The sequence below is a fragment of the Dromiciops gliroides genome, chromosome 4, assembly GCF_019393635.1.
Source record: "Dromiciops gliroides isolate mDroGli1 chromosome 4, mDroGli1.pri, whole genome shotgun sequence".
In the NCBI taxonomy this organism is placed as follows: Eukaryota; Metazoa; Chordata; class Mammalia; order Microbiotheria; family Microbiotheriidae; genus Dromiciops; species Dromiciops gliroides.
The window spans coordinates 66,329,184-66,342,940 of record NC_057864.1 but is presented as its reverse complement, the minus strand read 5'-3'; the positions used below and the strand labels follow the sequence as shown (position 1 = coordinate 66,342,940).

Here is a 13,757-nt window from a genome sequence, read left to right as displayed (position 1 = left end):
ATAATTAATTAACTGTAAGGCTGTTTTCCCTTGCCTCCATCTCTCAAAATTCAGAGTTCCATTACAGGCCCAACCAACTCAAGTGCCAACACATACACAAAGCCATTTTCTCCCCCCACAAAAGTTACTTAGAATTTATTTTGCATGTTTTTACATTTACTTATTCTTGAACATGTTGTTTTCTTCCAGTAGGATGTCAGCTTCTCAAGGGCAAGGATTATAATTTTTGGCCTTGAATACTTCGTGCCTGGTACTATAACTGGAACATCGTAGGCACTTAAGACATGCATCTTAGGACTACAGAATCAGGGCTGAAAGGGACCTTAAAGGTGATGTAATAATAGTAATGATGATGATGATAAAAGCAGCTTGCATTTTTATGATATTTTAAGGTTTGCAAGGTGCTCTACAAACAGCTTCATTTTATCCTTACAACAACCCCAGTTATCTGTGTATATGCCTTAACAGCTCTACTTGATTATAAATATATATATTTCTAAACAGGTCCATGATAACAAGGACCTGTCTACAAGGCTATAAATTCCTAATCCTAAAAAATAGCAACTTTAATAGTGCTTTAAGGTATACAAAGTTGGGTTCTATTCTCTCCATTTTACAGAAAAGGAAACTGAGGCTAGGAGACATTTAGCATTAGGCCTGAAGTTCGGAAGGCCTGAGTTCAAATACATACTCAGATACTTACTAGCTGTGTGACCAGGGGCAAGTCACTTAAGCTCTGTGTGCCTTAGTTTCAGGGACTGCAGAATAGGAATAAAAACAATACCAATGGGGGCCACTAGGTGGCGCAGTAGATAAAGCACCGGCCCTGTATTCAGGAGGACCTGAAGTTCAAATTCGGCCTCAGACACTTGACACTTACTTGCTGTGTGACCTTGGGCAACTCACTTAACCCTCACTTGCCACACAAAAACAAACAAACAAACAAAAATCTCCCTCACAGAGTTGTTGTGGGGATTAAATAAGACATTTGTAAAGAGTTTAGTATAATACCTGGCATGCTTGTTTCCTTTCTTCCCATTAAAATTTAAACTCCTTAAAGTCAAGGATTATTTTTGTATGTCTTGTGTTCCCACTTAGCAGTGTTTGGCATATAGCAAGAACTTAATAAATGAGTTTTCACTGACTGATCTAAAAAATACAAAACAAAAGCTACTTCTGAATAGCAGAGTAATAAATAATGCTCAATTTTGTAGCCTTTCTGTTCTATGAGAACAGACAGCCAGAAACATCTCTTTATTTCATCCATTCGTTCATCCAGGCTTGCATGGAGTTCATTGTTGTTGTTTGTCCTTTGTTCTCAAGGAGGACCATGACATCAGGAAGGAGATGTCATGACTTACAAGTGAAACTGATATAAGTGAGAGAGGATTGTGCAAACTCACCAGCCTCACTCTCTTTTCTGGAGCCATCTGGGTCTAGTGGCAAGTTATACATCAGGACAACTAGAGATGGCCCCCTGTATAGAGTTCATTCCTTTTCTGACAGACCAGCTTGTGTAATTCGGTTCTTGGGTGAAAAATTTAGTTCACTCCCTATCTTCTATCCCAGGAGATGAGCTGGTGTTAAGTCCTGCATTTTTAGTTCACTTATGTGCCACACAAAAATAATAGGTTACTCTCAAGAAATTCCTTAGCAGCTATGGTATAATTAACGATGACTATCTCTACTGTGGTCATTTATATAAAAGCGATTCTGGATCTCAGAAACTATCTCATCATAAAACTGTTCAAATATACCTTCAAATCATAGAAAAAAAAAGCTGAAAACAAAACTCTGGAGAGAAAGAAAAAGCCATAACCACAGTAAACAAGGCAGAGAATTCAGCTCCCTTGGGGAAAAAAATACAAATCTAAGCACTATTTCTTGTCCAAAGACTAAAAAGGAATCTGCTATCCACATCTCTTTCTTTGTGTAGCTAGCCCTTTAGTCTGCCAGGCTTGGGGCAAGCTGAGGCTGTATCCCAGACACGTTTTCTTATAGCTTAAAGTGGCCCTGCTTCCTTCCCTTTCTCCTTCCACTGCCAATGGAGGCAGCAAGGTAATGTTGTACTTAGATGATGGACCTGGAGTCAGGAAAATCTGAATTCAAATATTGCCTTGATCCCAGGCAAGTCACTTAACCTCGTTGGGCCTCAGTTTCTTTATCTATAAAATGGGGGTGATAATAACACTTACCTTCTAGGGCTATGGTGAGGATCAAATGAGATATCTGTAAAGTGATTTGCAAATTTCAAAGCACTAAATAGATGCTAGCTATTATTATTGCTCAGGGCAGACATATCTCTTCTCCCTGCTTCCTTTCCACCATAATAATTCAGGGGTTTGTACTGTGTGTCAATGAAAAGTTCCTTAATTGGCTGCTGAACTGGACATAATGGATATATTAAAGGGATTACCTCAGTCCCTTAGGCCTTTTCTTTCTGAAACACTAAAGTATAAGGATGAGCAAGAGACAGACAGACAAGGAAACACAGAGACAGAGGGAAACAGAGAGAGAGACTACTGGAAAGAGTCTACTTGGTATTCATATGTAAAATAATTAATTATCAGCCTCTGAAAAGAAACTATCAGCCTCTCAGCTATCTGTATTAGTATTGAGATACTCCAGGATTCTGCACTAATAATTCTATTTTCTATTATTGCTTAGCATTCTCTTTTCTATGTGGGAATAAAACTACATGTTGCAAAGACAGAAATTAAAATTCAGAAATCCAAGGTGAGAGATGGAACTGAGGCACGGGGGAAGGCTTGTTCCCCTATAGGCTAGTTGTACCGGTAGTCTAATCAATTCTAGGGGATTCAAACCCTTGGTTTTAGTTGTGGCTAATTAATTAAGCAATTCAACAATTACTTATTGTATGCTATGCCCTCTTAAAAATTACTTTTGATTTACTTTTTTTTCTCCAAGAGAACATAAGTTTCTTGAGAGCAGGAATTACTTCCATTTAAAAAATTCATTTCCCCAGTATCTAGCACAATACCTGGCACATAGTAGGTACTTAACAAATGTTCACTGAATAAATAAATAAATGCATATTTATTTGAATCCCCTAGAATTGATTAGACTGCTGGTACAACTGGCCTTATACTTGAGCAACCTTTTATATCCTGCGCAATTTCACTTGCTGCCTAATATGCCCAGAACACTCTCCTTGCCTCCTATCTGCCCCCACCCCCCTCTTCCTTCAGATCCCAGCTGGAAATCTCATCTTCTGCAAGTCTTTTCCAATTCCCTTTCCCTTTGAAATTATCTCCAATATATCCTGTCTATAGCTTGTTTTATAGCAAGTTGTTTGTGTGTTGTTTCCCCAATTAAACTGTGAGCTCCTTGAAGGTTATGTTTTTTTCCCTTTCCTTGGGTCCCTGGCACTTCAAGGATTTCTATGATCTGACTCCCACTTAAATTTACTTTATATAATTCATTCTTGAACTTTATGTTCCAGTCAAAACATACTACTCTCTATTCCCTCTTCACAGCAGCAGGGAATAAAATGCAGGCCTGGACTCATCTTCCTGAGTTGAAATCCAGCCTCAAACACTAACTAGCTGTGTGACCCTGGGCAAGTCACTTAACCTTGTTTGTTTCAGTTCCTCACCTGTGAATATTCCAGTATCTCTGCCAAGAAAACCCCAAATGGGGCCACAAAGAATCGAACACAGATGAAAAATGACTGAACATCCATCATTCCCCCTTCTCATCCTGTCTCTCCTACCTTTGTGCAATAGCCTACACCATTCCAGATATCATCTGGAATGGCATCTCTTCCCCCTCCCCCACCCATTACTCCTCAAGTCAGTTCTTTTCTTTAGGTGCAATTGTGATACTACCTTCTCTAAGAAAGCCCTTTCTAATATCTAATATCCTCCTACCCTCAAGGGCAGATGTAATTTTACTTTCCTCATACTGAGTCCCAGAGAACTATGAAATTCAAATTCATTTGTGAAATCACAAGGGAGTTTACAAGGAAGAAACTCTAAGTATCAATGCAGATGGATGAGTTAGCTATTCAACAATTTATAGTCTTAAAGAGCTGTCACTGAGAGGTTCAGAGGTTTGTTCAGTGTCACAAATCTAATTTGTGTCAGGGGTGGGACTTGAACCCAAGTCATTCTGACTCCCAGGCCAGCTCTGTACCTACTTTATGCCATGCTGCCTGTAATTATTATTATTATTGCTGTTAATGAATAATAAGAAAAGAAGTGAGAAAATATAGAAAATAAGAAAAATCAGGTTATCTTGGCAACAGAGTGATTTCCTACTCATTATTAAACATTTTAGGAAACTAGGGATTTATCATATTTTAGATTAATTCAGAAGGCACCTCTTATAGACACCATATCTCTTAAGAGATTTCCATTTATGCAAATACAGTATAATAATTAACTTGTATGTTAGGGTATATACAGCTATGATTTTGGAGAAATGAGTTTTTAAAATAAAATAATCATGTCTTGTATCAGTGTCAGCAGTGGTAGTAGCATTGTGGCTAATGTAATATTAGTATGGTACATGCTATAAAGTGTTTTATTTTTCTTAAATGGTGATGGGCAGCAATGGCCAATCTATACATCATTCTATCTATATTCTCAATGTAAATAAAGGACACACACACACACACACACACACACACACACACACACTGTCTACAGGCTTAGAAAAAATTAATTCTAACTAACCCAGTCAGATATTAAGGCCATGACCTTGGCCTCAGAATCATATTCATATAAACAATCAAGCTAATTAGCACAGCTAATTACAACAAACATAATAGAAAACTTGATAATGAACAAGGCTTTAAGGACACCATTATTTTCAAGATTTACACGTGGAACACACTTATTAAGTACCTATTATTCATGAGAAAATACAAACAAAATGTTCTAGCTTTCAGAGAGTATACAGCGTAATAAGGGTAATGCTACAAATATGCAAATAAACATAATACAAGTAAAATCTGATAAGGGAAAGAGCATAAACAACTGGGGAGAATGAGTAAAGACTTCATGTAAGAGACACCATCTGAACTTCATGTTTAAGGAGGATAAGCTTTCTGAGTATGGAAGAAGACAAGGGGATTTGCATTCCAGACATGTGGGACAGACTATGCAAATGCAAAAAAATAAGGCAATTTATAGGCATAGGCTTTTCAAAAGAAATAGTAGTACTGATCTTAATTATTGTCCCTAGAACAAGAGATGAAGGGGGGGGGGTCATGTTTTTGCACTGATTTTAATTACTTATTAGGGATATTGGTATCCAGGTTTCTTTTTCTACTTTATAGCTACCAGGTATAGATATTAGTACTATATTTGTGTCATAGAAGGAATTTGGTCAGATGTTTACTTTTCCTATTTTGGTGAACAATTTATATAATACTGGAATTAATTATTCTTTGTTTGCTAGAACTATTTGATTTCCAAAGTCCTTCCAAAAAAAAATCTTGCTCAATTCTTCCAGGTAAATCAGAACTATATTATAGTTCTTGGAATTGAGGTATTATGTCTTGTATATAATGCTCAGCACATATTAGTGTCACAAATACTTCTTAGCAATTCCCTTCTGTTTTCTTTCTACCTTCTCTATATAGCCTGTATGTACATGGTTATTTACGTATTTTCTCCCCATTAGAATGTGAACTCCTAGAGGGTTTGGGAGTTGCCTTTTAACCTTCTTTATACCACCAGCTCTAAGCACAGAGTATTTAATAAATGCTTTTTGCATGACTGACTAGGTGAGGAAATGAATGCCTTGGTTAGGAAAAATGGTCTTTGGCACCTCTTTAAGAAAACTTACAATTTCCATTTTTAACAAGGAGAGAAGGGATACAGGAACGTATCTGACATACATGTCCAAAACAATAAAGATTCTGAAATGTTGAAGTTAACCCTCCTCATGCTCCTACCTGATGTCCTTTATTTCTTTGGAAGTATTAAATCTGCACAGTTGTAAGACGTATTGGGTAACAATTTCTATTTTACAGATATGCTATCCTTATGTTAACTTCTAAATTTTCCTAGACTCATTAAAAAAAACAAAAACTTGTGATTCTTTTTTTTTGTAATTAGGAAGCTTCTAAACTCATGTCAATATAAATTAGAGTAAAATATTTTAAATGGTTATTTAATTCAAAGGCAAAAATATTTAGATCCTCAATAAAAACATAAAATAAACAGTTTAGAGTAAATTTTATCCTGAAATCTACTTGGAGGAAATTTTATCCAAAATGGATTTTATGAAATTCTAGGGATACTTGGGATAGCATTTAATTCTGTCTGAAATCCAAATGTTAAACTGCTGATTCCTAACTTATAATACAATTAATCATAGAAGCTGCTGTAGAAAATACAGCAGATAATTTTTTCATTATGAAGGGAAGCAGGCTTTGACAGTGATTAACATGGAGCTGCCAACAATGTCTAGAAGCAAAAAAAAAAAAGACAGAGCCCATATAAACTGATTTTTAAAATTAGTAAGCAATCCCCTTATAATGCATACCCTTGGAACCTAATATAAATGTTCAGCTCATAGTTAATATCTATTATCCATATAGGGTGATTCTCAGATAAAATTAGAATATTATATAAACTAGATCCACTCAGTTTGTTAATTAACGACAGGGCTTCAATAATTCTGATTGAATTAGCACTGTAGACATTTTGATGTCCCTGTTCCTATAAACCTAAGAAATAGACATGGGAAAAATAGGAATACAGACAATCCATACAGGCAATTTTTATGATCAATCAATCAATAAGCATTTATTAAGCACCTAATGTATGTAAGATACTGTGCTAAGAGCTGGGGATGCAAAAAGAGGCAAAAAGACAAACATGGGGTATAGGTAGGGAGAATGCCTGAAGCTGAGAAACAGAATATGTTGTTGTGGAACAACAGGGAGGCCAGTGTCACTGGATGGGAGAATATGTATTGGGTAGTAAGGTGTAAGAAGACTGGAAAGATAGGAGACAGCTAGGTTGTGAAGGATTTTGAATGCCTAACAAAGCATTTTGTATTTGCTCCTGGAGGCAATAAAAAGCCACTAGAGTTTATTGACTATGCTGATTAGCTTGACACAGAACATAGTAGAGCAAGTGGTACTCCTCTGTGTTCTGATTTCATAAGAAGAAAGGATACACTAGGGGAAAAAAATCAGAAATACCAATACTTCAAATGCCAGAAATGCTTAAACAGAGAAACAGGCATGTAAAAAAGAGAAGGAAAGGGAATTTTAAGAGGGCAGCATCAGAGGGGAAGTAATCATAATCAAAACAAACTTCAACTTCAGAAAGGGACCATAAAGAGAGGATTAAATGGAGAAAAATAAAGTATAAGAACCAGGCATTAGGGTCTAGGCTAGGTGAAGAGAGGAAGACCAGAGGAATGGGACCAGATCACCTAAATTAAAGATCACTTGTTGTTTTTTGGTCATTTCAGTGATGTCCAACTCTTCATGACCCCCTTTGGCACTTTCTTGGCAAAGATACTAGAGTGGCTTGCCATTTCCTTTTCCAATTCATTTTACAGATGAAGAAACTCAGGCAAACAGTATTAAGTGACTTTCCCATGGTCACCAGCTAGTAACTGTCTGAAGTTATATTTGCATTCAGAAAGATGAGGCTTCCTGACTTGAGGTCCTGCACTCTATATACCATCTAAAGATTATTAGTGCTGATCATTGTCCTTTTTTAAAAAATATTTTTTTTACAAAGAACATTATTTGTAAAGATGGGGTAATGAGGAAATGAGGAAAAAAGGTATAAAAGAATATGATGAAAGGAAACTTAAAATTAGAAAAATTTCATCAATAAATATAAATGGGATTAATTCACTCATAAAGTGGAAGAGGGAAGCTGAATGGATTCTAAAGCAGAATTCAACAAAATGTTGCTTACAAGAAACACTCTTGGGGGCAGCTAGGTGGCACAGTGGATAGAGCACTGGCCCTGGAGTTAGGAGTACCTGAGTTCAAATCCAGCCTCAGACACTTAACACTAGCTGTGTGACCCTGGGCAAGTCACTTAACCCCAATTGCCTCACTAAAACCAAAACAAACCAAACCAAAACAAAACAAGAAACACTCTTGAAGCATAAAGACTTATAAAGAATTAAAATGAGGATCTGGAGAAGAATCTAATGCTTAAGGTGAATTCAAAAGATCAGAGGTGAAAATCATAACTTCAGACAAGGCAATAGAAAAAGACATGATTAGATGAGATAAGTAGGGAAAGTACACTGTGTTCAGAGGTATCATAAATAATGAAATGACATCTATATCTATCTATCTAAATAGATAATAATAGAATAAAAAGTATAAGTTTCACACATATTCATACCCCAAACAACATAAAATATATGTACTTAAGGGAAAAATTAAATGCATTACATTGAGAAATAGAAATCAAAACGTAATAGTTGGGGACCTCAATATGCCCCTTTCAGATCTAGAAAAAGCTTACAAAAAGACAAAACAAGAAAGATCGTAAGGACCTGAAAATTTAGAAAAGTTAGATATGATACAACTGAATGGGAAATGAAAGTGGTATACATATTTCTCAGCTCAAATGGACACATTTTTTAAAAATTGACTATATACTACATAAAAATATTACAAATAAATGCATAAAGATATTTCCAGATCAATAATTCACTCCCTTCATAAACAGTTAGAGTGTGAAAAATATGAGTTAGAATAAGGAAATCCCCCCATTATGAAAATTCTACATATAATCTTTATTAGGAAAAGGCAATCAATGAGAAAGGAAGAATGAAGTCAATTAAAAATCAAAGTTCTTGATACTGGTTTCATTTATTACAGGATAATTTACTCACGTGGAGCAGCAGTACGGCCGCAAGAAAAGACTGTCCTTGGCAATATCCAATATCTTCATCATAGACAGAGTAAGCCTAGAGGATGAGAAGAAGGGAGAAAGAAAAATTTAAATGTTACTACCACTGATAAAGTTTGACATATTTAAGGACCTCTTGTGTAACTGAAACATTAAAATAAACTGACCAGGCCATTTAGTGAGCTGAGAGATGAGGAATGGTGAGAAGCGCCAGAAGGTACCCAAATGTTCAATCATTTTTTACTGGAACATTACTTCTAGTTATACCAGCCCCTCAAGTCCAATATGTATACCACAAATGATATAAAACATATAGGCAATGACATAGAGGTAGATCTAGTCTCCTCTAGACCCCAAAAGACAATGTAAGCAGTTGAATTGGGACTCAGAGGCAATCAAGGTAGCTAAAATACTCCCTAAATAGTCCTCTGTAAGAGGGGGCCAATCTCCTTGGACTGATAAGTTCTAGGATCCATTTGAGGGTTACAAGGCATTCTTATGAAAAGGAGATCTTGTTGGGGTGGGGGAAGTGTAGTATGGGAGAAAGAGTTCTAGACCTGGAGTCAGGAAGAACTGATTTCAAATCTTAATCCTAACTGTAAGAATATGACTAGGCTATTATTTAATATAAGTTTTAGTTTCCTCATCCTTAAAATGGAGATTAAATGACCTACCTCACAGTGCTGCTATAAGGATCAGAGGACATGACCTATAAAGCAATTACAAACCTAAGAAGGAGTGTGGGGTTCATTTAAGATTCCCTAACACAGTGAAGCAAAAATCCCAGAAGGGGAAGGGTCCATACCTTCTAAAATGTTCTTATCTAAGAGAAACTTCCCCTCTTCCCCATCAAAGGATCATTTATAGAGTGTCCAAAAAGGCTTAAAGCTAGGTCCCTGTTAGTGCATATAATGAATCCCCCAAAATGGTCTCATGTATTCAAATTTGCACTATTTGAAGTTATAATTATACAAAATATGGCAACTGGTTCAAGCACAATGGAGATATCTAGTACACATTCAAACAATCTGCCCATTTCAGGCTCATTATTTGCACCAAACTGGACCTAACTGTAGTGAAGTTTTAAGTTTTGATAGCTTTTAAAATAGCTTTTAAGCTATTAAAGCTTAAAATTTCACTAAGACTTTTGGAATACTCTGTATTTAAATCCAAAAGACACTTTAGTGGTCACAGAGTCCATTACCCTCATTTTAAAGATGAAAAAACCAAAGCACCAAAAGTTTAAGTGCCTTAATAAGGTCATACAGACAGCAAATAGCAGTTATGGTTTAAACACAATTCTAATAGCTCCAAATTGAACAATCTTTCCATTGCATTACAGTATCACCTCAAAGTAGCTTTAGGATTAGAACTGGTCCTCCTACAATCCAAGAACCAATCTCCACCACCATAGTACCACAGGGGATCTTCTAGAGCTACCACAACCATCCAGTATATCATACTCTGTACATACGCCATCATGAGTACTCTGAAGAAAGGATGCTCTAATAACCTGTAGGACATCTGGTATGTAGCCAAATGGGTAAAAGAATGAGAAGATTTGTTATCTCATGCTAAAGGCACCTAACTGTCCCCCCCCAAAAAAAAACCAACCTAATGCAGCTTGAGCATCATCTATTTGTCTTCTCAGTCAACAGAAATTAATTTAAATTACATGCTTAATTGATTCCTAATTTTCCAAAAAAATGTATTCTTCCCAAAACAGCTGTGGTTCTAATTTTTGAAAAAGAAAAATAAGCTGGAATGTTTCTAGGATTATGTGATTATTTATAGTAGGCTAATCAGAACAAAATAAAGTAGAATGAAAACTCATTCAAAATTATCATCTCTTTAAAAAAATCAAATATTACCCCAACTATATGTTTAAGTACATATGCCAGACTTTCTAAAAACACTACATGTTGCATTCTGGGGTGGGGGTAGGGCAACAAGGGTTAAGTGACTTGCCCAGGGGAACACAGCTAGCAAGTGTCAAGTGTCTGAGGCCGGATTTGAACTAAGGTCCTCCTGAATCCAGGGCCAGTGCTTTATCCACTGCGTCACCTAGCTGCCCCCCATGTGGCATTTCTTTATGTCATTTTTCAATGAAACAGAGTCCTTTTTAACTAGCATAATCCTCTCCATTGCAACATTAGGAGTACTAACACAATCTCTTCTAATAACCATGATCATAAATTATGATCAAAATATCTTAGAGTTGAACCTAGCTGATGTAGTCCCAGTCAAATGGATTGATAAAGAATCTCTCAGTGCTAAGATAGAAAGAAAAGAAGGTGCAATGGGCTTCTTCAAATAGTGTCTCTAGCACCAATTTTTAGCAACTGTTATTTGCAAAGGCAAATTCAGTTAAACCAGGCTTCACCATATAGTTGCCTATAATATAGTAACAGTAGTGCTAAAACTACAGCCACAACCCTATAACAAGACCAGGGCCATTATGATTATTATCTCTTTAAATATTTTACCTTCAATATTGCTAAGCTTGAGTCTTATTACCCACAACTGGAATGGTGGGGGTAAGAGGACAGAGCAGATCAAAGGAGAGTGAGAAGCTCTCCCATTTCCTGGTTAACCTCCAGAGGTAGAAGGATTTGAGAATTCTCATTTTATTTGGTCTTAGGGGAAGAGCTAACTATTACCAACTATTACATATTATTACATTTTCATCTAGCTCAGGATGCAAGGGCATCAAGTTTGACACCTCTGAATTAGTATGCATTTCTCTTTCTTAACGACAAAAACAGCTTGAGAGATTCATCAAGTGTTTGGCTTAAATCCAGGTAAAATATACCCACTAGCCCTAGTGACTTTGTCTAATAAGGAAATGAGCATAGTCTGCCATGATTTGTCCTTGATAAAAGCATACCAGCTTTTAGTGATCACCACTTCCTTTTTTTTTTTTTTTTTTGGTGTGAGGCAATTGGGGTTAAGTGACTTGCCCAGGGTCACACAGCTAGTATGTGTTAAGTGTCTGAGGCCGGATTTGAACTCAGGTCCTCCTGAATCCAGGGCCAGTACTCTCTCCACTGAGCTGCCCCCCACTTCCTTTTCTAGATGTACACAAATCACCTTTTAAACCGTAGGCTTTTTGTCAAAGACGTTCCTGGCAGTCTGGTGAAGCCAATGGTTTCCCTTTCAGAATAATATTTTTAAAGGTATGAAATAAAATACATAGGATTACAAAGGAAACACATATTCAAATATAATTATCAGAAGAAAAAGTTCACAGACCTCAGCTTAAGAACTTCAGTTTTAAATAATACATTCTCAAATGTTTGCCAGGAATTAAAACACACTGACTTACAGTATGCAAGCTCTGTTCTCTTCCCTTTTTTGAAAGCAAGAGAAAAATGGCCCAGCATAATGCTTTTAATATCATAGAGGTCTTCTCTTCTTTGGGAATTCATTACAAAATAGGTCAAACATCCTCCTCTATGATGATACATAGTCTTAATGTCTGTCTAGGCATGTTTTTTGTGTGTTTTTTTTAAGAAGCAATTAAATGAATTAGCTATTTCTGGTCAAAAGAAGTATGGCATTAGTTACATTAATGCTAATTTTTCCTATCTGGTAGACAGTCTCAAAATTACCCTCTAAAAGCAATGAAGGACAAAATGAATCTGTCAAAAGCTTGGTCACAAACTTCTAAAAAAGGCAACAGATTTTGTAGCATGTCTATGATAGGTTTCCCCCCCCCTCATCAATTACCACAATACAATAGTGACAGATGACCTCATTCTAATATCTCCATACCTGATGTGTTATGTAAGGAAATGGACAAAGATGGAATTGAGAAGAGTGGCTGGACTAGACCAAATACACAAGAGAAATCCAAGTTTGAAAAATTTTGAATATTTGGGGAAAAAAACTTATTTTCATTTTATCTCAAAGAAGGAAATATAGCAAATCAGGGAGAAAACACCAAGAGTAGTACAGTTAACCAAAAAAAGGTGAGAGAGGAGACATCGGCATCTATTGACCCATATGATTACTTGCTCATAGAAATAAAACTCCTATGACAATGATCTAAATATATATTGAGGATATCTTTGATGAAAATATGAGAAAGAGGACAGTTAAGATTTTGAAAATTATATTCTACAACAGATTATGTCTTCCCAGTGACAGAATTGACTGAAAGGTAAGAGAGAATTTAGTTGTCACAGTAAGTTATTTTAAAGGTTGAAATAAAATGAGGCAAAACAATTGTGTACAACATGCGTACACAATATTGTGCATGTGCATCTGTTCCTATTTACAAGGATCTAGGTGGCATAAAGAATAGAACACTGGGCCTGAAGTCAGGTAGACCTGGGTTCAAATTTAGCCTCAGAAAATTATTAACTGAGTGATTTTACTCCATTTGCCTCAGTTTCCTCAACTGGAAAATGGGGATCATAATAGCACCTACCCCTAGCATTATTATGAGGATCAAATGAGATATTTGTAAAGCACTTAGCATACATGGTGCCTATCACATAGGAGACTATATAAGTGCTAGCTAATATTACCTTTGTTGTTGTAAGTTCAGATATAAATGCTGTGGGTTTATGAATAATAAAGTCAAATAAGGACATTAGGAAAGTCTCAATAAAGGAATATATGTATAGATATAGATATACATAGATATAGATATGACATTTCAGATGGTGTTATCTCACAGGCTATTTAATTTCTATGAAATAAGATCATCATTTTTTTCTCTCCTCCTATTGCTTCCCTTTGCTTCTAATTTGTTTCTTTCTGATATTTAGCTCCCATTGATTTTATGACTGAGGACACATTTCCTTCCATGTCAGTAACTACTGACTTCTACTTGAAATGAGATTTATTACAGTATGTGACTAAAAAGTTTAAAACAGATTTATA

At 36.0% G+C, this 13,757-nt stretch overlaps 1 protein-coding gene across 1 annotated transcript in view; it reads right to left on the bottom strand.

Annotated features, from left to right (window-relative positions):
• Positions 1–13,757, bottom strand: part of RABGAP1L (RAB GTPase activating protein 1 like) — a 668,700-nt gene that overhangs the window by 245,253 nt on the left and 409,690 nt on the right. The window contains 1 exon segment of the mRNA XM_044004805.1: positions 8,851–8,925. Coding sequence (XP_043860740.1) covers positions 8,851–8,925 — 75 coding nt within the window.